Here is a 22,956-nt window from a genome sequence, read left to right as displayed (position 1 = left end):
GTATCCACAAGCCTCTCAGGCTTGATATATGGGCCTCAGGCCTAAAACGGGCATTGGCTTTCAAAGATATATTATTTCATTTGAGGAGAGACATTCTGGAGTTCCTGCATTTGTCTGCTGATAGATGATCCTCTGTCCACAATTGGTTATGGCGTGTGAGTTTTCCTTGGGCCTGCTCCCGTACATAAAAATTCTGCTGAGCTCTCCAACCTTTTGCATGCCTGTGAGAATGGGACGTGTGCGGGCCTTTTGGCAGGCAGCTGGATTTTTGTGGCTGCTATTTTTGTAATTCCTTTTGAAGCGCCAGGCAAGTGGGGGATGAAAGGCACTTCTGTTCATTCATACGCGGCCGGGCAGGGGCAGCCTCGTGGGGACAAACATGGGGCAGAAGAAGACGTCAGGGACCCATTATGCACTCATGTGTCTGCAGCCCATGCAGAAGTCAGTCCTGCTAACCCTGTATTTTATACTGGCACATGCCTGCAGAAAAATGAATATGGGGAAATAATTTGCATAATTTTTATGACCTCCCTTGGTTTATGGTATTAAAGTTCTTGCTAGGGTTTTTGCATGTGCTTCAGCTTATGTGGAAAAAAACTAAGATAGAAACTTCGTATCTTGAAATTTTTGTGTCCTTCTCTGGAATTTTTACCTCGGGCACCTCATGAAAATGAGATGCTACTGTCCACATCTCAGCAAAGCACCAGAGGCTCCAGAGGTGGTTCTGCTCAGTGTGACAGGAGTGTGCTGTGGGCAGGGCACGGTGCTGGCGGGACCTGGCCCTGCCCCATCTCTTGCGGCCAGCTCAGAGGGGCACCTTGGCATGCACAGAGGAGCCTGGTGGCAAAGACCTGGCTCCAGAGAGGGAGCAAGCCCCAGATTCACTGCCACGGTGGCATTCCCACGGCATCGTCTGTCATTGCATGACTGTCATAAATTGTGGAAAATCTGTTTAAAAACTGAAGTGCTTAACAAAAAACCCCAAAATCTTAACATATATTTTTGTTTAACATAGCATACATAAAAGCTTGTTAAATTCTCTTAATTTTTACCTGATTGTAGTCACTGGTACAGGATTGTGTTCCTAAGGCCTATTACTCCATGACAGCATGGTTTTAATAAAATTGGGATATATATTTTTACTATATAAAATATATTCACTTATATTTGTTTTAATAACAAATAACTGTTCCATTTCAGTAAATAGAATTTGCTTGAAAGAATTTGCATTAATTATATTTAAATATCTCCTAGTTCTACCTTTTTTATTTTCCCTATGCTACTAAAAAAGCAAAGTAAATGCAGGATATATGACACAAGTGTCAATGCAGTTGGTTGCTTTGTCTTTGCAACAGTAAAACTTGTACTTACATAAACTGAAAAAGATTTATATTGGTACCATGTTGTTTGAGTAATTAGTTCTTCTTTTGCTGTCACTGAACTCAGTTGCTAAACTCTCAGCGCTCCAGTGTGAGCAAGATAAGGCTCATTCTGCATTTCAGTCAGTTCCTGTAGAAAACATGCTGGTGCAGTGCAATTATTCTTTCTTCCTTCAGTGTTCTGCAGAGTTTAAGTTAGACAAGTGTGCTAGAAACTTGAGAGATATTTAGTGTCTCCTGCAGCCGTAGGAAGGAAATCTGAGGACTTGTTAAAAGGAAAGATTTAGAAGCAGAAATTCTACAGAGGGAACAGAACAGAGTGTTAGCAGGCAGGAGGATCTGCTTTTCCACTTGTTGCTTTGATAACGGATAAAAGGCTGTCATGAACTGCAGGCTACCAGCTGGGAGCAGATAGAGTAATCCCAGCAGAGGGTTGGCCCCAAACTACACAGGCATTCTTTTAAATCTTCAAGACCGTAGGAAAGTTGTTTTTCCCCTACCATTGTCATCATTATTCATGATGATGTTTTCCACCCTAAAATGTTGGTCTAGTAAATCTACCTTTCAATACTTTTATGTTGGAAATATAAGCAAATATAAGCAAAAACCATGTAGACAGAGATATTTCAGCTATTTCATTCAACTGCCTGAAGATTCCCAGAATAAATTCCAGAGAACTGGATCTGGATGTGCTGTAAGAAATCTCTGTCATTTGATTGTAAAGGTATATTGTGCCCAACGTGCAGATAATCATAGGAACAATTTGTAACCCATGTCTTCCTCGTAATCAACACTTGTGATAAATGAAATCCAGAGGCTGGGTTACTTGTAAGAGAATAGCAATAGAATGTCATTTGTTAGAAAAGGAGCCCAAGTGACCCCTGCCCAGTACAAACACAGGCGAACACAGGGACAGACAGAGCCTGGCAGACCCATGCATGCATAGCTGTGGTGATGTGCATTGTGCCACCAAGGTCATGTTACCAACATGCTTAGACACACGCTTGGCTGGGCAAGGGGCATTTGTTAGCATGTTACATATGCTTGACAAGATGGGGTGTTTCAACCTGCATTATTGCAGAGAAAAAACAAAAATATTTAAGCCCCAGTTGTCCTTCTATACTGTTCATTTTAATGATATATGTAGGGGTCTAGCTTACTTTGTATTCTTATGTGTAATTACCCATATAAAAAAACACCACTCATTAGTGTTCTGTTCCACTGACTTAATTATACTCCTTAATTAAATCTTGACTAACTGGGGGTCACTGCAGTGTCAGTGGGATTTGTCACTGTTTGTCAGCAGGTGTCTGGTCACATCTATTTCTGGTTTCCCTGTTGCTGTATGCTGTTTAAGAGCATGGTCTTTTTTGAATGCAAGGGACAATTATGCATTACTTTGTTGTGGTTTGTGCCTTAAAGAAACATAAATGAATCCATTCTGTAATGCGAGCGCTCTCCCGATCTTCACGTGCGGGAGGTGGGGAATGTAGCAAGTATAAACCTTTTCAAAACACAATTCACTACCTCACTGATGCTCATTTTCAAAAGCTTGTTCTTCCTGCAATCAAAAGACACGGTGTTACTAATTTATCAGATAATCTTATGTTCAACAGGCATAAAAATATATTGCAAATATCAATCCAGAGATACTACTCCTTTTCCCTATCTCCCAAACATGAAATGAATTTGAAACATGACCAGCAAGAACGAGCTAAATCAATATTACATGCATAACAAATACTACATGGCATGTGCTGCTATTGCTGTGCTGCTCAGAGTCAGAAGAAGATCGAGCCTCCCGATTCACTGTTCCCTGAATAATTCAGTGGGAGTTCTGCATGTGCAATAAGGGCATAATAGTGCCATTTTTGTCTGTTTCAAATTTTCATGTTTTGGGTTTGTTATTTTAGAAAGTTACTTAGGGGAAATATAATTCCCATGTTTACGCATATAATAGGCACCTAATGTTCATCTGAATAATTGATTAGTCAAGTCAGGCTTTCATAATTAGGTATTGGCTTTCCAGTATAAGCCCACAAAGCACTTGTCAATCAACAGACATTTTTAATTTATTAATATATATGTTATCAAAAGAGCTGCAGTACTTACCTAGAAAGCATTATTTATTCTATCGAGGCAGAGGAAGCATTTAGATTCTAGACATGTATTTTGAATCTATTGTAACTTTCCCAGAAGATTATTTTTCTGTTCTGAAAGTTTTCAGAAATGTTCTCTGCCCATGAGCTCTGGCTTACAGTGGAAATTGGAGTGGTTTTTTTTCAAGCCATTCCTGCGTTACAAAGAACTTAGTGACTGACTATAAAATAATGTGTATTACTTATTTGCACTCAGATACATAACAAGCATCTAAATAGATGCCACTAGCAGATATCCCTAATGCAGCCACAGATTCTGTGACCAGACAGATTCATCTGTTGATAGCATATGTGTGACAGTGATATTGCAATTACGAGTTGTGAGGCTGTATGGTAAATTGCAGAATCGCAAGATAAATTGTATTTCTCATGAACTTCATGACCTTGTTTGAACTCTACCACTATTCCAGCTTTGCTTCCCTGTATTTCTGACCAGTTTTCAAGTGGTTGTTTTTAAAGGGAAAAGACATCTGCCTTACTCAAGAAGTACATTGTGAATCCACTGATATGAAATTCATAAACCAAATAATTTGATTGTGAAATCCAGAATGAAAATTGTTCTTTTCTTGCTATAGGTAGGTTAAAACAATTGGACTATAAATTCTATGGTTGCTTTATTGGGAAACAAACTTTATGTTTCCATTGGGAGGCAGCATTTACTTCTAGCACTTGTTGAGTGTGAGGCACTGAATGTTAAAAAGATAGTGTTATTATTATTTCTGGAAAAGGTGTTTTGGTTCTGTATATGCTACAAGCTTACCTACTCTTTTGCCTGTTCAGGAGAATCACTCTCATTTTAGTGAAAATATTTAATAACCAGCCTCCCATCAGTGAGGAAAGGACAAGAGCTTTCCTGAATCAAAGTCCTTCTGAGACCTGTACTGTTGGATGTGTATTAGGTTCCTTGCTCTATAAGTGGAAAGATACAAATATAATATCAGGATTTTAAACCCCTTCTAGATCTAAACCACTTCTATTATAGAATAGCTTTTTAGTTTGTTTGGAAAGGACATGATGTAAAAACCACAATTCAGTGGTAGGAAAAAGTATGCCCATTTTGGGGCTGAGATTTATGTAACTGTGGCTCACCACAATGAATTATGTGGTCTTACAGAATTCAGACAAGATCTTGAGCAGCATCTTGTGCACCACACATGTTCTGCATACTCTCAGTTTCTACTGGAAGGTAGGAAAAGTACCAGAATCATTCTCTTGAGGTTTGGTAACATACCTCCAATTGAAAAAATGCAAATATATTTCTAAGGGTGTCATTATAAAGTCCCTCCTCTCCAGTATATCCTGTACTAATATAACCTTCTGTTATCTACTTTTATATCCATTCCAAAATAATAAAAAATTAAATGCTAGGTTGCAGAGATCACATATTTAGTGACTCTGTAGGATTCGGAACCAAGTTTGCAACTGCTGCACAGTTTTCTACATGACATTTGTGCAGCGTTCACATTTCAATCAGTGTTATACCAGTATAAGGATTTTCTACTGGGATATCATTAAACATAGTAGTTTCTACCTGAAAAGTATTTAGAATTTAGGCTGGTGTGCTCATTAAGTATTTGAGCTACGTAAGCATTGAAATGTTCACATTCTCACTATTAATGTGTGGCGTTCTCACTGGTTTCCCTGTTACCCTGAGTTCAGAAACATTTCCCAGTGGTATTGCATTGCTTGGTTCTTCCATTTAGACTTTGAAAGAGCATTGTTTTCAGTAAGTGTTTCACAGGTGGAAATAGATGTGTCTGCTAAAGAGATTGGTATTTGCATCATTAGACAGGTGTTCTGATCACAAGGCGGAAGAGAGACCATATACATAAACAATGAATTAAAATCCTGAATAGGATTGCTAGGGCTGTTTCTCTAGGTTACACTAAATGATGGCCATTATGTGGGCTTTCAGATAAACTCACAAAGCTCTTATCTGTATAAACCTGATAGATCTGCCATTATTCTCAGTGACTAACAGAAGTTATATCATTTAGTTTCATTAAAAATGCATTAATCCTTTTTTAGTAACCTTTTCCTAATTCATTGATTCAATTATACAATGAACAATAAAAATGTTTGGTATAATAAAAATACAGTATTAAAAGTGTGTTATATACATTAATGTTTCATTGCAATGAAATTATTCAGAGTTTAAAAATATTAACAATACTAATATCACGCTCTGAGACAAAAAAATCTCAGCATCTCTGAAATTATATATGAAAAGAATGAGTCTTTAAAATGAGATGCCTAAAATGGTTGCTTATAGTATTACATGTGGTCACTTCATGTACAGACTTCCTGCAGAGCTGGTGATGTTTACCAGCACAGGTTGATTGAGGGACAGCAGAGCATTATAGAATGCATGCCCATATTGCTCATGAATTCTGTGAACCAGGCTCCTCTGCTCAGATCAATTCTCCCCAAAGTCACTGGCCTCTGGCCCAACTGAAAGCGGACTGACTCCCAGGGCTGGACCTTGAGTTAATGCAAGTATGGGGAATATTTTGCTTGGTGAAGGAACACTCAGTGCAGGGCAGCACTCTGAGCAACTTCCACAGCAGTGGCAGCTCCTGCCATGCCACTTACACCAGCTAAATAATTCAGACCACCAGGACTCCAGTCCAGCTCTCAGTCTGGCAGTTCAGCCAAGACTTTAAGTGATTTTGACAGAGCTAGTACTTGTTATCCTGTTGTATTTGGTTTCTGGAGAGCACGCTCTCTCTCAGAGGCTGTACTAAACTGTTCTCCCAAATGCCCATAGCCCAGCCTGGCTGAGCAGGTGCCTGTGGGACACAGCCGATGCTGCCGGCTGCTGTGAAAAGCTAGTGTGATTTCTGCAAGCATCCCAAGAATAGAGGAGCAGAAAGCACTTCATATTTTCATTAGTCATCCCTTTACAGATTTACTTTTAATTCTTGCAGCAAAGCAGATTATTAAAAGCAATGACCTGAGGTCTTCATTCAGATCTCAGACTTGCAATCCTGTATAATGTGCGCCGCAGGGCAGAGGTCACACTGACGAGTCTGTTAATGTAGTCACTCTGGGATAAGATCAATCTCCATACTTCACCATATTGATCTAATAGCTCATTGGCACTTCCCTCTTTGAATTGATTAGCTCATGTGTGAAAAGAGATTGATGGGTTTGTGACCCTGAGGAGTCTGTCAGGGGCACACCCATGGCAGGGGAAGTGCATGTTTTCACTGCTTCATTTGGGTGGCTCATTATCTGGGCGCCTCACGGGGAATAAGGGTCATAACGTTGTTTTATGAATTATTTACAACAAAATATCACGTTTTTCCTTCATTTGGTGCTCTGCCTGTACTGAATCTATTCTAAGCAGAACTGGAAAAAATACACATAAATGGCAAATGTACCAAATATTTGCGTAAGGGGAACCATGACATAAAAGTGACCTTAAAAAGTAATTTTACTAATATAAAATAATCATAATAGATATGAGGGTAGGAATAGACTTCATGGGTCACCTAGTCCATTCCCCTTATGCAATGACAGAGTATTGATGATATCTAGAAATTAATTACATTTTAATTGCATATTCTGGATAAGTACTTTCAGTGAATCTAGTTCAGACATCTCAGAGAACTTCATATGCACATTGCACTGTAGAAAGAGGCAATTTGAATGCAACATGTGAGCTACAAACTAAACTATGCACACTCTTCATTTGCTAAAAGTAACCAAAAAAACTCCACATTCAACTCCATTTATCAAATAGTCATATATTTGCAAATGCATATATTTGATACAGTATATTGCATTTTGGTGCAGTGTGCGCTCATTCAAGAGGAAATACAAAAGGAGCTGTCCCATGAAGCTGAATTTAGCAGTTTGCTTATGTTAGGGTGTACTTTAAAAATGTGAGCATTATCAAAGGCTTTACAGATACAGAGCAATAAAAGTAAGGACCGGCTCCTTGAAGCCTTTCGTTGAAACCCAGGCATTTTTGTATTTCTGTCTGCATATGAATTGTAGAATCAGTCTTGAAGACATTCATAATGTAAGAATTTCTTGTGCGCCATACAAGCTCAGGATTCTGCATAATGCTGCAACTCTTAGTATTTCATGGTTACACAGGATGTCAGGTTGTATGATTATGCCACAGTGCAAAAATTACTGAGCAAAATATTCTTGTGGTGTTGTTCAGCTGATGGTCATATTTATGTAAGGAATCAATGACTTTCACTAAGAATATCTTGTTGTATTATTTAACTGGACATTCTGTGTTTGTTTTGGAGGCTGGCAGTTTAGATTGAAAGACTGATAATTTTATTTACAGAGAAGTGTCCATGTATGCTCCATGCAGTCAGGCAACTCTTTTCTGCTATTTGATTTATGGTAACATAGACAGATACTGCCCAAAGACAGTAATAGTCAGTCTGTCCCTAAAGACCTTATACTCTAAAAGAAACAGACCCTTAGGCAGATTAGTTTAAGACAGAATTCAGTTCATTACCTGTCAGTGACACAATGCTGAATATTTGTATAATCTTGCATTCACTTATACTTTTAAATCATTCAAGCTATTCTATGTACCAGGAAAATTGCCCTGATATAGATTTAAGTAGCCATATTTTAAAAAGTTTTAATACAGCTCAGAAAAACTTATTAGAGGCAGAGTCATCATGCACTCTACTTTGGTAAAACCAGGATAAACCTGGGATTAAAAAACAAAACTTCTTATATTTGGGTGTTATGGTAACCTTTTAGTCGTGTTAAACCTTCAGTAATAAAATTCATATTAAACCTAATTACAAACCAAAGTAATTCTTTGTTTTTTGAAAATCCAGGTTCTTAGACCTAGATTAATAGTAGATTGTAATAATAGTAATAAGCAATGCAAAAAAAAAAAAGATTTTTGAAGGAAATGTTCCCATTTTATTGTAAGCTATTGCACATCGGCCAAGCCTCTCCCAGTCTGAAACTTGGCTCCTGCAGTTGATGTGTGTGGTGCACTCATGGGTGAACAGGAAGTAATTAGAGCAGCCTGATTTTGTTGTTCATCATCCCTGCTGTCATTCAGAAACAAGCTAAGAAAAACCCAGTAAGTTAGATGTACGTACTCTCTCCATTTTTCCTAAGCACACAGCTAATCTTCTATCACGTGCAGACATATAGGAACCCAATTTAGAGACTCACAGTTTGGATACCTGTGCCCAGCTGTGACAGCAGAGAAGTCAGAGGCTGACTGATTTGTGCCACAGTCTACTGTCATTTTTGCCTATAAGGTTCCTACTCATTCTGTGTTCTGTACTGCAAAAGTTCCTCTCATTAACATACCAAACAACCCAAATAAAAACAGTATCTTCAAAGATATTTTTTAAAATTAATATTAATCCTAATTGCAGAGCTAATGACAACATGGGGCCGAAGCAGAGCTGTGACAATTGTATTTTAATGATACTTCAGAAATTTCCAAATTAGACTACAGGAAACAGGAAGTAGGAATAAATGAAACAAAGCCAAATGAAAGGATGAATGGGAAAAAAAAATTAATACACACTTGCCTGTTCCTTAAACATTCATTCAATCAGGACTTCCTGTGATTTTTAATAACATGGCTCCGTCTGCTCTTTCACACTTGGCTCTGTTGGGAAAGGAGGTAATATTTTGAAGATGATGTTCCTAGTTGAAAGGATTTAGCTAGATGGTAGTAGCTGCGTGCTGAGAGCCTCCTGCAATGCTTTTAAGATAGAAAGAGAAGTAGTTAGTGTTTCAGATCATTCCTGTGTACCTTGTTGGATCATGCATCACTACACCTCCACAACCTTCTTGTATGACTTCAGCTTCCTTTGGTGGTGTTTTTAAGCACTTTTTCCTATCAAGTCAGATGGATACTGGTTTAATACATGACAACACCCATTCATAAGGCTGATTTTTCTTTCATTTTCTCCGTTAGCATTGGGTCTTCTTTCTCATTTAATCTCTGCCCCAGTGACTTACTGTTACTGCTGCAGCCCTCAGGATGTAAGACAACATTTCTGTATTTTTTCTTCATCAGTATACCATCTCCTTTCACATCTTGACTGAAGATACCGTTTCTCATGATTTCTTACTGCTTTTGCTGTGGCTTTTTCTGGCTGTTCTACTACAAATCAGAGGAAAACACAGTGGAATACATTTGTATGGCAAGTGCAGTGTTCCACAGCAACACCAGCCTCTACTGCCAAAGTGTATTACAGGTGACTCTGTGTCCAGCCCTCAGTCTGGAGACTCTACATCCTTATGTTTCCCTGATTCAAGTATGGGCAGAAGGAAATACTTGCCTTTCCATAGCTGGACGTCTGTCAAAAGTTTTAAGAGGACTATGAAACGTAAAATATAAACTAACAAATTTTAATTCCTGAAAAATAACACAGTGCCATGCAATCAAAAGATAAAGAACATTTAAATTAAAAACTACTGATTTGCTGATAACTATAAATGGTAAGAAACATTAAATGTATTGGATTCTTTGTGTGGTTTGTCAGTGTCCAACCCTGACTGTCACTAATACTCACCTGGTAAATTGTTCTTCTCTCACTTATGGTGCTCTAACGTTAAAGTAACTTCTTTTTAGTCATGACTTCAGAAGATTATTTGCATATTGCCATTGGTGTAATCGTGAATACAGTCCCACACTGAGTACACAAACCAGCATTTGTAGGTGTCACCTGTTAACACGGAGTTAAGATTATTCTTCACTTATGACTTGCCTTTTTCCCATACTCTACACCCACTTAACAGCTGTACTGGAAATAAACACTCACCCTGTTAAACAGAAGAGTAACCACACAGTGAAATTTAAATGAGAGCTGATTTAAGTAACTCTTGTTAAAAACTCATGCAAAAACCAGGGTTCTGGGGCGTGAAGCATTTGAAAGAATGGGACACTAAGTGTGTTGAGAAATTACTCTGGTTGCCTATTACCATATTAAAGATTGATTTCTGAAATTAGCATGTGTCTTTTGTCACAAGTTAAAAATATTTTCCATATGATGCCTACCTGATGGAGTTTTAATAGAGTATTTATTTTGTCAAAAATAATGTTAGTTCTTACTAGAACTTTGTCTTTTAATATTAATAATGTACCCCATGTATTGTATTGATCTCTGTTGAGATTTGATGTTGCTGATATCTAAATGATATTTAAAAATGAGAGGTAATATTGGAGTTTACCTGTAGACTCTTAGAATAGGTTTCAGCTGGAGCAATACACTAATTGTAAGAAAAATGAAAACATAATTTAACCAATTAATAACAAAACAGGAAAGGAACATTATATAGAAATTATAAATCCTCTCAGATAATGCTAAAATATTAGCATATTATTGGAGAAGACCACAAAGACTTTAATCACAGGCTGCTCTACAATAGAGTGAAACTGCTGATTGAATACATTAGGAACAAATTCACCAGAAGTACCATAAAGTTTACTGGACTCAGTTTTGTCTTCTGATTCCCTGAGGGACATCATTGTGCAGCCTAAAAAGCAGATCAGACTCACAAGGCTAACAATTCATCAGGTGGGAATAATTCAGATTTTATTGCAAGGCAATGAACTGATATCCACACAAGTTAAGAGTTAAGAATATGGTCCAATGCAATTTTGTGGTTAGTTTGTTGACATCAGAAAAAAAAAGGTGTATTTACAGAGAAATGTAAGGGATCAACACAGCTCTAGTACCAAAATTGCTACATAAACTACATTGCTTTATCTAATTCTTTTAAAATTCCAGACCCAACTATGCATAAGCTTGGGTTGTACTAACATCTGTAGAAATACTCACAGGAGTAGGATTTTGAAAGTAAATTCTATTTTAGTCCAGTGCTAAAGAAGGTACCTCTACTCTGTGAAACACATGGCAAAAATAATTAATTTTCCCTTTTCCTTATCTTTCTATTCACTTTGAGAGGCAAGAAATACTGCATTCTAAGCAAAATTTTCATTTGGGACTAAAAAGAAATACTTCTCTTATTTTCAGTTAAATAAAATAAAAAACACAAACTCACAACCACCCAAAAAAGAAGCTAAGAAAAACACATTCATAATTCATCAGAAATAATGCTGACTGTGAAATACCAAGTCATTTTCATGCAGTTTGCACAGAGATAAATGTGAGGAAAAGGAGAAGAAATAGCAGTGCTATGTGTCGTATTTGATGCCCTATATCATAGATTCATATACACAGAAGACTTATTGTAACAGCCCTTTCACCTGATGCTTGTAGAAATGAGATTGGTCATTTACCTTCTCCTTAATAGATGGAAATACTTTCTAAATGGAGTGCAAAATCCATAAGAGAGATCTTATTCTTTAGTAGGATGACCATCTGCTGCCCATCCCTACTCCCTCAGAAATCTGAGGCTCCCAGACTCAGGCACCTTGGGTTCTATTGCTGCAAGAACACAGGATGAGTGGGAGCTCATGCTAAAGGCTGCTTTGTTAAAGAATTTTGACTCTCTGGAAGATCAGCACTGAAACTGGGAAATGGCTGGGCAGTGTTGCTTTGGTCCCCTCTTTCCCAGTGATCTCACAGGGAGCTGTCCAGGGCCATGTGAATGGAAAAGCTGTGGCAAAGCCATTGCTCTCCCTGCCCACATTTCCTAAGCAGGAAACACTGCACACCTTTCAGAGCATGGGCACCACACATGCACCCCTCCACAGCTTGGAAGGGTAAAAAAGTGTGGGACTTTTCAAATGTTGCTTTGTGCTATAAATTCCTTGTCTATGTCCTTTAAAAAATTCCATAGTTTGATATTCCAAATGCTAACAGTTCCATCAGCAAGGAGTTAATGAAGCATTTTAGTCCTTCTCTCTTCCTCTTTCTCACTTCCCTGCTATTGAATAAAGGATGAGTACATTAACTTTTCTTTTAGCGTACTATTCAGCAGTTACTTTCCTCTGTGTGGACACTGATTCAAACAAAGCATATAGAAACTTAGTATCCTGAATAGAAAAACTTCCAGTTGAAATATTCTGGCTCTGACTGGTGGATTCAGAAGTCACTAGAGAAAGAGTTACACATACACACAGAGGCACGTTCCAAGTACAACTGCACTTGTGTAACAGCCTCTGTACAGGCTGCAAAGGGGCAGGAAAAGACACACACTGAAGTATTTCTGTATTTCTTTTCATTTTTAAATCAAGACAAATGTAAAGCACTACCAAACTTGAACAGATTTATACTCCCTTCATGCTAGAGCTAGATGGAAACAGGACAGTCATTTAACCAAACACAGATTTGTAAAGATCACTCCCTGCCTTCACCTAGAAATTTTTATAACCCACAGGTTTCTAGTAAAGAGCTGGAACAATCATAGTTAATATTAAATCATTTCTTCTTGAACTTTGTAGCATTTTATTACTTAGGTTATAGGTAGTAATCACATTTTATTAGGGCATTCACTGATTCTGAAAGTTACGTGCATTCACTTTTAAAATCACATTGGCTGTTACGTGCTGCTTTTTGACAGCAACCTTGCACAGGAGGTTTCCCACTGTTAGCAACAAGCCATCTGGAGAGTCCAATTCCTTCCCTACCTATATAATGATTTGGAAACCATGCATGCATTCAGGAGTAAAAAATAGTCTCTGGAGTGCACTTGTCTTATAAAACTTTGATTTGGGGTGATTTGCACCACTATAGCATAAGAAAATGGAGTAACAACTCAAACTATATGTCTGCAATGACTTGTGAGTGATCTCCTAACTGCATTTGAAAGAAAGTTCAACCATTCCTTGAACCGATGTGCTTCAGGCTGAACAGTTCAGACAGGTGTTTAATCACTTCATATTCACTAGGAAATGGCTATTCAATGGCCGTAGAATTTAAAAGTGGCACTATGAGATGAATGCTTCATGTTATTCCATATTTGCATTCCTTCTTAGAATCATAAGTAAAAATAATTCAGCTGAATCCAGTGCAGTTTTATCACATAAATTTCAATTATTCTGTTTTCTTTAAATCATTAGATACCCTTTTAAATTTTTAGTAGCAGAAAAGCCCAAAGCTACTGTGGCACGTTGATGTAAATGAACAGAGCTGAAAAAGGATTCTCCAGCTTCTGAGAGAAGCAGGTATAAACTGGGTAAAAGGTGAGCCCATTGTTTAACTGAATCTGCAGCAATAATTACAAGGAAAATATTTAACTTAAAACAACACAAAAAACCCATGACCCTGAAATTTTTAACAGGTAATTCATCAAGTTTCAGGCTGAAAATACCTCTTCAGAAGAAAAATTGCGATAAATCTGCAGTTGTTGGTTACAGTGTGAAATATTGTGAAACACTTTCCTAAAAGAAAGACACAGTGTGGTTTTGATAAGATTAAGGTGAATTTCAGCAAAGCATACACATTATTCTTCATTTTACTGTTTGGAAATTTCAGTGTTGTTCTTCAGAAAAAACAAAAGTTTATAATGATTAACGTTCTGTGCTGTGGGAAGCATACACTCTACAACAATACTACTCTTGTGTCACACTAGCCTTCCTCATCTATAACATCAGCACAAATAGTTTTTCAGATGAGTAACCAGCATTTCTGAGATAAGTCCTCCCTTTAACTATAATTGATAAGGTGTGATTGTGTATTTCAGTGTCAATAGAGGCCTCAGCGAGACTTGCAAACTTCCACTGAATTCCATATCAAAAGCTTAGGGCCCAGCTGAGGGGAGGCCAGGGTTTAGCAGGCAGATGTGACACTCCCATTCCTATCTTCTTCTCCTGCCAAGAGATAGTGTTGTCACCGCAGTGCTCAGGGTCAGACCTTTCCTCCTCAAATTAAGAATCCGTTTCCTCCACTCCTGGAAATACTCTATGTGGCTCCCATTATACTGGCAAGATAAATGATGCAAACTAATAGATGCAACTAAATATATTCTCATGTATGCCTGTTTTCCAATTCTTGTTAGTGGAAATCTCAGAAAAAACTCTTTAAAGTCACCTTATAATCTCAGCTGGCAGTGTAGAACTCTGACATGCCACCAGAGAATTCTGTGTTGAAACCTGTATTCAGACACCTGATAGAATCAAGTTCACTGTGCAGATGAACAATACCAGCCTTGTACTGTTGTCCACCACCATTCTCTGCTTCTCTAACAAATAGTACTTGCTCCTCCTCTGACCCAGCAGCATCACTTGCAGTCACACAAACCCTTTAAGTCTGCATCTTGTCCTCCTCACCTTCAAGGTTTTACCCAAAATCCAGCTCCCCTTTGTCTTCTCCCACCACCTTCTCTTCCTTTAAAGCAGCCTCCTAAGCACCCTCTTGCTTCCCTTGTCACTTAAGAGCAGTTTTACATGTGTGATGTTTTACTCATTTCATGCTTGTAACACTATTCCTCTTTAATGCCACTCTGCCTGCTGGAAATGATCTCCTACTTCTTTTGAGTAACACATCTTCTTCCACATCTTTCTTTAAAAACCATTTCTTCAGCAACAATTTCCAGTTACGCTCTCCCCATTGGTGTGTCTTCATCTGAGTGCCACTGGCCAGAGAGGGCCTAAATGTGCACAGTATTCACTCACACTTTTTCTTGAGGCTGGATAGCTGTCAAATGGGCATCTCATTTGAAAACTTGCTTAGGTAAGACCCAGGTTACATTATGCTCACATCAGTGTTCTGTTGTGACAGGAGCAGCTGCAGATTTGGGGAATGTTCTTGCAGCAGGGAGGTGTTGGCCACATGATGCTTAACTTTTATTTATAAGCATTCCCAGTACTTAGGACAACAGGAGCTTTTTCTTCTTGTTGTTAAAACATTGATAATACTCTTCAAGATCTCCACAAACTGAAAAAAAAAAAACCTCAAAATTTAGCCAGTAGTAAAAGCTTGTGAGCTTGTTTTAATTCATTTTATACCATAACTGAAAATGTTGATTATGTCTAGTCCTAGACTGGACTTAAGTATCTTGGTGACAGAATCTTACCTTTTCTCCTGCTTACACTCCTAATGGCAGAGCAGCCTTCTCTGGCTTTGGAGTCAGAAGACTGAAGTCCACAAGAGGATTTTCCTGCAGAGGGTCTTCCTCTTCAGAAGCAAACTTGAGACTCTTTGCCTTCAGGATCAGTTTCAGGCACATTCAGTGTAAGGCACACAATTGTTTTGGTCAAAGGCTGATTTTCTCATTTTGACAGATAACATGCTTCTGCAACACATTTATCGACGTGCCACGGAAACACAATGGTGTTTGTGTTCTGCTGCACTTACACACATCATAAACTTTACCAGCTCATTCTAACATATGAAGTGGTGCATTACTGGTTTTGTTCAATGTGATCTAAATGCTTTTCCTCATCCATGTGTCTTTCAGAAGTAGGCTGGAACTGGTCATTTGTGCTACCTTTTAGTAATGCACAATCCTCACTAAAGTCATGTTTCTTTCTTCCTAGTGCAAACTGGAGACATCTGCTGCCCCACCATCTTTCTCAAAGTGGCAAAAGCAGCTGGCTCTAATCATCTTCTGCAGGCAACATGGTGTTTGGGATGTGTATAGAGCTGGTTATGCTATCCATTTTATGAGCTTTCACTGGTTAAATTACAACGAATACAGAGTAGATTTTGTGAACCACTAGCAGATGTTCGCTGTGCTAGTTTTGTCAGGCTTGTAAAACAGCAGGAACAGAAACAATTTTTTGTGATTTTGCCATCTCGCACTGTTCTCACAGCACTGGCTCGGTAATGATAGGATAGAGCTTGGGAGGTAAGCTTTGATTGTGGAGTAGCTGCTGTTGGGATCTTCAGAAAGCCAGACCTCTAAAGTGTGGTTTATTTTCAAAAGCCTGTGGTGAGACAGCTGGCTTACACTGGAAATATATAGTCATTTATAGTCCAGTCAAGTGCTTGACATCTTATGCAGGTAATAGGTGTTATGACATGGATGCTGAAGGTTTAAACTCTCTCAAAATTTGTTTTCTTTGGACGTAAGCTGTGATAGCTTTGTGTGAAATGGCGATTTGGGTTATGTTATCCTGTTAGCATGATGTCTCTGATTTTTGAGATTTTTTTCAACCCCTTTTTGTTCAGAGGAGAAAATCATCAAAGAATAGCTTCATGTAAAAAGCAGGAGTAACAGAATCTGTACATTTCAAATACCTTTTTCAAAGAATTAATTAAACCTGGCACAAGTGTATCAATGTGGTGATTTACTGTCCTCTCTTGAGCCAACAAATCCTTTGGTTGAAATAGTTTTGTAGTCAAATACATGTTGTAGGCAGAGCAAGAGATTTTTTATGTCAAATCAGCCTTGCTCTGTATCTGTGTGGGAAAACATGAACAGCAGCACACAGCCTCTTGTGCCTTTGAAGGGAAGTTAAGACAAATGGAAGAAGCAAAGATGTCAATGCTTCAGATATTAAAGTCTGAGCTACGTGGCAAGTGCCTGGAAAGAAAGAGACAATAGTAGGTAACTTTCACAGGTGACATTACAAAAATCTATTAGTAAGAAATGTTACTTCCTTCTCTACTACACAACTAGAAAACAAGCCTGAAAGGATAAAGTTCTAAAATTAATTAGGTCATATTTGATAAAACTTGAAAACATCTACTGCATCATCTAATTCAGCTCATACAGGATTACTCCTTGTAGTGTGGTTTCCTGTGTATGATAAAATCTAGTTCTAAAGCAATTGAAACTAGATTTATAGCATTTATAGCATTTTTAATTTGTTCAGCAATTGCTGTCTAAGCAGGTTCTCAGAGTCCTTTAACTACATAGGTGCTATTACCACTCTGAATCATAGCAAGGCTAATGTATGCACCTCTCAACTCTTGCAGGGCACCCATTTAAAGTCAAAGACTTTCATTTTAAAAAGAAATCAGGAAGCTCAGTAAGAATAGGTTCAGAGGATATTGATGCTTACCATGACTTAATGTCACAGTCTACCTTCCACTAATTTGTGATTTTTTTCTCCCATTTCCATGGAAATCCTAACTTTTTTGCAGCCTTTAAGTGAAGAAGACTGAATGCAATCTAGTTGCATTTAGAGTCAGTTTAGGGATAAATTTCTTTGTCCTCTAAGACATAGATCCCAAATAACTTCAGAAAATCTTAATGTAGGTTCCTTGTGCTGGGCGCCCAGTATGTTCCTTCTGTTTCCAAATCCACTGACAGATGTGTCTCGCTGCTCACCACTTGTGCATTGCCCTTTCTTGCCCTACCAGTGATATCCAAAGCTGCTCAGCTTCTGCTCATTAAGAAGTGTTCTCTTTCCACAGCACCACAGCCATTTTTAGAGAGTTTTTTAACCTCTGTTCACTTTTTAATTTGCAAGGGATCTGTCTCTGACTAGGGCCTGTTGAAGCAACAAGGTTTGTGAATCTGCAGATTCCTTATTATTTCCAGAAGCCAAGGTTTAAGATGGGGAATAGGAGAAAGTTCACATCAGCATTATTTCCTGCTCTTCTTGTTTTGGGTAAAAATAAAATCCCATTGCTATAAATATACAATTATTACCACTTAGCATAACAATACAAAATTCTTTCTTTCCTAGAATCTAATCAGGAGTACATATTCCATGCATTTAACAGATAAAGGCTCTAGCAGTGTTCTGATTATTCAACTGCAAACAGCAATTTTGGGCATGAATGCTTTTAGACAGCATCTCTGTTCTCCTGATGTCAGCCAGCTGTGTGAAAGAGGGCTGCCTCCCTAGTCTGATGTCAGACTTACTCCCAGAGTGATGTCACCGATGTTTGTGTTTCCTTTACAGGTTGATGACCAAATGAAGTTGCTTCAGAACTGCTGGAGCGAACTCTTAATCCTGGATCACATTTACCGGCAAGTGGTACATGGGAAAGAAGGCTCCATCCTTCTGGTTACTGGGCAACAAGTGAGTATGTGGTCTGAGAGAAATAGTCATGTCTTGTTTTTATAATAATTTTCAAAATAACAGGAGTTTAACCAGGTCAGAAGCACTACTGTGTTCTCAGAGATCCGTCTTAAGCAGTGTAGGTAAAATCACTTGTGCACTCTGTTTCTAGTCTGCTAATTGCAGATAAACCTAAACAAGCAGATATAATCATAAGCACTTTGCTTTTCAAATACTTCAGTAATTGAAAAGCAGCAGATGAGAAGTGTTCGTCAAGAAGTAGTATTTCCTTGGGGCTAAATGGTTTCTAACAACAACACTCCCAAACCTAATGCTTTAGGTTTAAGCACATATAGTTTTGAATTGTGATTTACTTCAGAACTGTGATTTACTGAAAAGAAGCTGGGTCAGAAATCTAGAGAACCTGCTGCTTACTACCTCAGAAATACCTTGTTTTTAGAGACATATGCACATGTGTGAGAAACTGGGAAGCTGAGACATCTAATCACAGGAAAATTATTCTGTACATAGGCTATAAAAGCAGATAGTGCCTCAGAAACTGTCTCAGGCTACGCACCCTGCAGTTTCTGCACAGCTATCCAGGGGTAATTTTCTTCATGTGTCAGACACAAGGATCTCCCAAAATGCAGAGCTATAATGTAGTAAATATTAGGACAACTGTGAGAAAACACAAAATAAATCTAGGAAGTTTTGTCTCCACTATGCTTTCCAAAGCAAAATGATCTTGACAGTAAAACAAGAACCATACTCCTAAGATTGTTATTCTGCTTTTAACAGAAAGAAAAAAAAAAAAAAAGAGACAGTATCAAAGAAAAGCAAAGTGTGCCTGTACATTATGTTTCTGTCTTGAAGTGAAAACAAATGATGGCTCTTTGGTATTTAAGTAGCTGCAAACTGAACTGCCTCAATTTACACACACGGGAAAGAGCTCCTTTTCCTGTACTACACCATTTGTGTCTGCATGTTGTGGAATCTGCTTACAGCTTTAGCTATAATTTTAAAGATGCAGCCATTTCTTAACACTAAGAAGAAATGTTTGTAAGAATCAGAAGGATTCTGATTCTCCTGTTTGCATTAATGATTAGGAAGTCTACTTCCTAAGGGAGAAAGGGGAGAAATTACTGACTTGTTTAAGAAAGGAATGGGGAAAACTCAAATTCTATCAATGGAACTGACTCCTGCACTTCATGGAAAGTCACTAACCTATCTCAGATATCATTGTACTCCCTAACTGCATTAGCAAAAGTTTGTTTAGTTGCATTACTCTTGGTAACTTATACCAAGATTTATATTGGTGCAATTGAGAAAACGACTGATTCCCTTTCCATTTCATGCTCTGCAAGATAGATGATTATACTGGAAATTATTTCACTTACCACACAGGATGCTTGTTTATAAAGCTATAAGTACATTGACAGGTTTCTGTTCCTGAGAGAACTGTTAAATTAGTGTGTCCTTTGTTATGTGATTAGCACTGTTTTTAAGGTACTGAATGCCTAAGTCCCACTGAAATCATTAGAGGTATCTAACTACCCTTAAATTCCAGCCATTGTCCCCATTTTCCTACAGTAGTAATTCCTACCTCATTAGCCACTTTTATCTTTTCTTGAAAATAAAAACCCCAGCTGTACATGATCTCAAGGCAAAGCAGAGCATTTCTTCACTGCTGGACAACAAGTAGCAGGATGCTTATTAAATGTACTGCTTGCAGATCAGCAGCTGGACTGGGAAGCTGTGCATTTGCAGGCAGTCTCCAACTAGGTAAAAATCTGGCTATATTGGAATGACGGCATTCATTTTCGCCCATATTTGTAAACTACTTTTAATACATCCTTCTTTAAATCCAATTTCCCTTTCCTATGTCAAAATTTGTCATTTTGAAGTTGGTGCAAGCACCCCCAGAGTCTCCCATCACCTTCTTTACTTTCCTCTTTGCACTTAGGCTAAGAGCAGGAGCGATATCACTACAACAGCAACAAGAACTCTACAGTCAATCCTTTTTCCCATTTCACAGTTCCTAACAGCTGCAGAACACACTCCCATGGATATATCACAGATTCACTTTGAGAAACAGGGAGACACTAGACCTGAATTACACAGAGTCTCTGGCCGCTGTTTCTGAAATCTCTCCGTAATGCCCCTGTTTTGTCCCAGTTTCACTGAGCTCTGGCCCCACTGGATCCTCTGGAAGCCAGATTGCTTCCAGAAACAGGCGCCTGCCCCACTGGGCTGTGCACGGCATACGTTCCACACAGAGGCTGCTGCTAGTCGAGGTGCTGCAGCAGTGCCAGTGCTGTGCCACTACATGTCTTGTAGGCAATTTCTGCATCAAAAGCATTTACTTTAAACCCGCATCTTTTCAAATTATATTCATGGGTAAAAATAATTTTTTGAAAAAACTCTTTTATTTAGATGGACAAGGCTGGGTGAGCTAAGGAGAAGTTTTAAAATATCAAGAATTGCCAGAGCTACAAATCTTAAAATCACAGGACAATCCAGACTGGAAGGAATTTTAAGGACTAGTCCAAACCCCTGCTCAAACCAGGTTTCTCAGGGCTTTGTCCAGTTGGGCTTTGCATACATCCAAGAATGGAAACTGCAAAATTTCATGTGCAGCCAGTACCACTGCCTGACAATCTCCATGGGAAGAAGGTGTTTCCTTGGTTCTCCTATGAAGTTTTGGGGTTTTTTTTTCCAACTTACACCCACTGCTCATAACTCTCCTCCTCCTTGAGTCCCTAATGCAATGCACAGAGCCCAGGAGATCTTGTTAGGACAGACTGAGGCAAAGGTGGCACTGGGAACCTCAGCCTGGTCTGTGCTTGCTGCCACAAAATCATCATCTGAATCCAGCTGCAGTCCCACATTTTCCTGGTTTATCCCATACTAACAACTTAACATCCCTTGCAAATTTCAACTACAGCTGAACCCTTTTTTAACATTATCACTCCATGGCAGTGGACATGGACACGGATGGTATTTCTACACCACCCATCCTGAGCCATTCCTGGCTTCAGCTGCTGTGCACTGCTTTTGCACGTCCCTGTTCAGTAGTGAGTTACTTTTTTAGACAAGTTGATCCAATACAACTGTCTCTTTTCTTACCTGTGAAGGTGGACCATCTTGGAAGCATTGATTCAGACTGTTGCACCACTAGACACAACATCTGTTCAAATTCGTGAAAGGACAATTAAACTGTGTCTGTATCCTCTGTAAAAACTGTAAAATAATTCCAGGAAGCCACACTTCTAGACTTGGGCATTTTGAGTCTTTGCTAGTGCACCATTCCTGCATGCTTTCTGATTACTGTCCTGATTCTTTCAGTTCCCACAGAAAAGACAGGGAAAAACCATGCCACCATTTCATAAAAATTAGTTGATTAAGGTGTGGAAAGCACTCTGACACTTCTGATGAAAAGTGCTGTAGATGTTTTTATTTCTGCTACCAACAAAGCACTATGAGCAAAATTACAGTCAATCATCTGGCTTTCAAAGATAATAACTTTAAACTGAGGACCTGAGCTAGATCGCCAACTCTATTACCTGAGAGATCAAGCTTATAGTCACAAGTTAGCAAATTTAAGGCCTGAGAAGCCTTACTCCTCGCTTTCCTTAATATATTCCTCCATAAAAGCTACTCATAAACACTGTCCATTTTACAAATCACCATCAGGATGGAAGCTGTAAGGGGGGAACTTACCATCACTTAATTAGAACACACCTGCTCTCTCCACTTAGCCTGCACAGCCTCTGTTCCTCAGACACAAAAGCCAAACTTTATCCAGGTCCCCAGGGCAGTACCACTGTCAGTGCTGTACTAGGTATCTAAAACGGGCTAGTAGTTAGAAGAACACTTGATAATTTTCAAATACACTGGCTCAAAACCCATTACTTTAGGGCACTCCTATCACATTTCCATATATCTGCATTTCCCTCAGGCCACAGACTTATGGGTTTTACTCAGTGTCAATCCACTGTTCCCACTTTGATGGGGAAAAAGTGAAGTCAGCAACAAACTAGTAAGCCCTGGCCCTTGTATAAAAAGATACTATGTTTTACTTTATTTTGTTATTTATTTGGGGTTTCATAAATGAAGCTCTTTTGTGTGTATGTGTTTCAAGAAAGCACTTTTTTCAGATCATTACAATTCCTCAGCAGTTCCTCAGAAACAAGTTCCTCCCTGTGCTGCACACTTCATTTTCTGCACTAAGTACTGCCCCTCAGCAGTAGCAATTACCATTTCAAAAGGAAATAAAGTAGCACAAATGCATTTTACAACTCTCAAAATTTCATAATAGAAAACAGCTAAGGAGTGATTTGCAATGTGGTGGTTAATTGTAAATCATTGCCAATACGCTCTCCACATGCTGAGTTTTGTAGGCTTGCCATGTGGCATGTAATTTTAACAGACCATTTCTAATTATAGAATTTTAATTCCTCCAACTTTAGCACTTTTCTCCTGTATGTTCTACAAGACCAATACACTGCCAGCTTCCAAGACTCAGCACACTAAGGTAGATACTAAAGCTCTGCACAGAATGCTGTTGCTCGTGCATTTTCCTGTAACAGTCAATGCACAA

General features: G+C 38.6%; 1 protein-coding gene across 5 annotated transcripts in view; it reads left to right on the top strand.

Moving 5' to 3' along the window:
- The window catches only part of NR5A2 (nuclear receptor subfamily 5 group A member 2), an 88,424-nt gene that overhangs the window by 31,791 nt on the left and 33,677 nt on the right, over positions 1 to 22,956 (top strand). For all 5 annotated transcript variants that reach the window (XM_038143701.1, XM_038143699.1, XM_038143700.1 and 2 more), the window contains one exon: positions 18,258 to 18,377. In XM_038143701.1, coding sequence (XP_037999629.1) covers positions 18,258 to 18,377 — 120 coding nt within the window. The remainder of the gene's footprint in view (positions 1 to 18,257; positions 18,378 to 22,956) is intronic.

This window comes from Motacilla alba, chromosome 8 (genome assembly GCF_015832195.1).
Source record: "Motacilla alba alba isolate MOTALB_02 chromosome 8, Motacilla_alba_V1.0_pri, whole genome shotgun sequence".
Lineage (NCBI taxonomy): Eukaryota > Metazoa > Chordata > Aves > Passeriformes > Motacillidae > Motacilla > Motacilla alba.
Note: the sequence above shows the minus strand (reverse complement) of the source record. Positions and strands in the feature narration are given on the sequence as shown.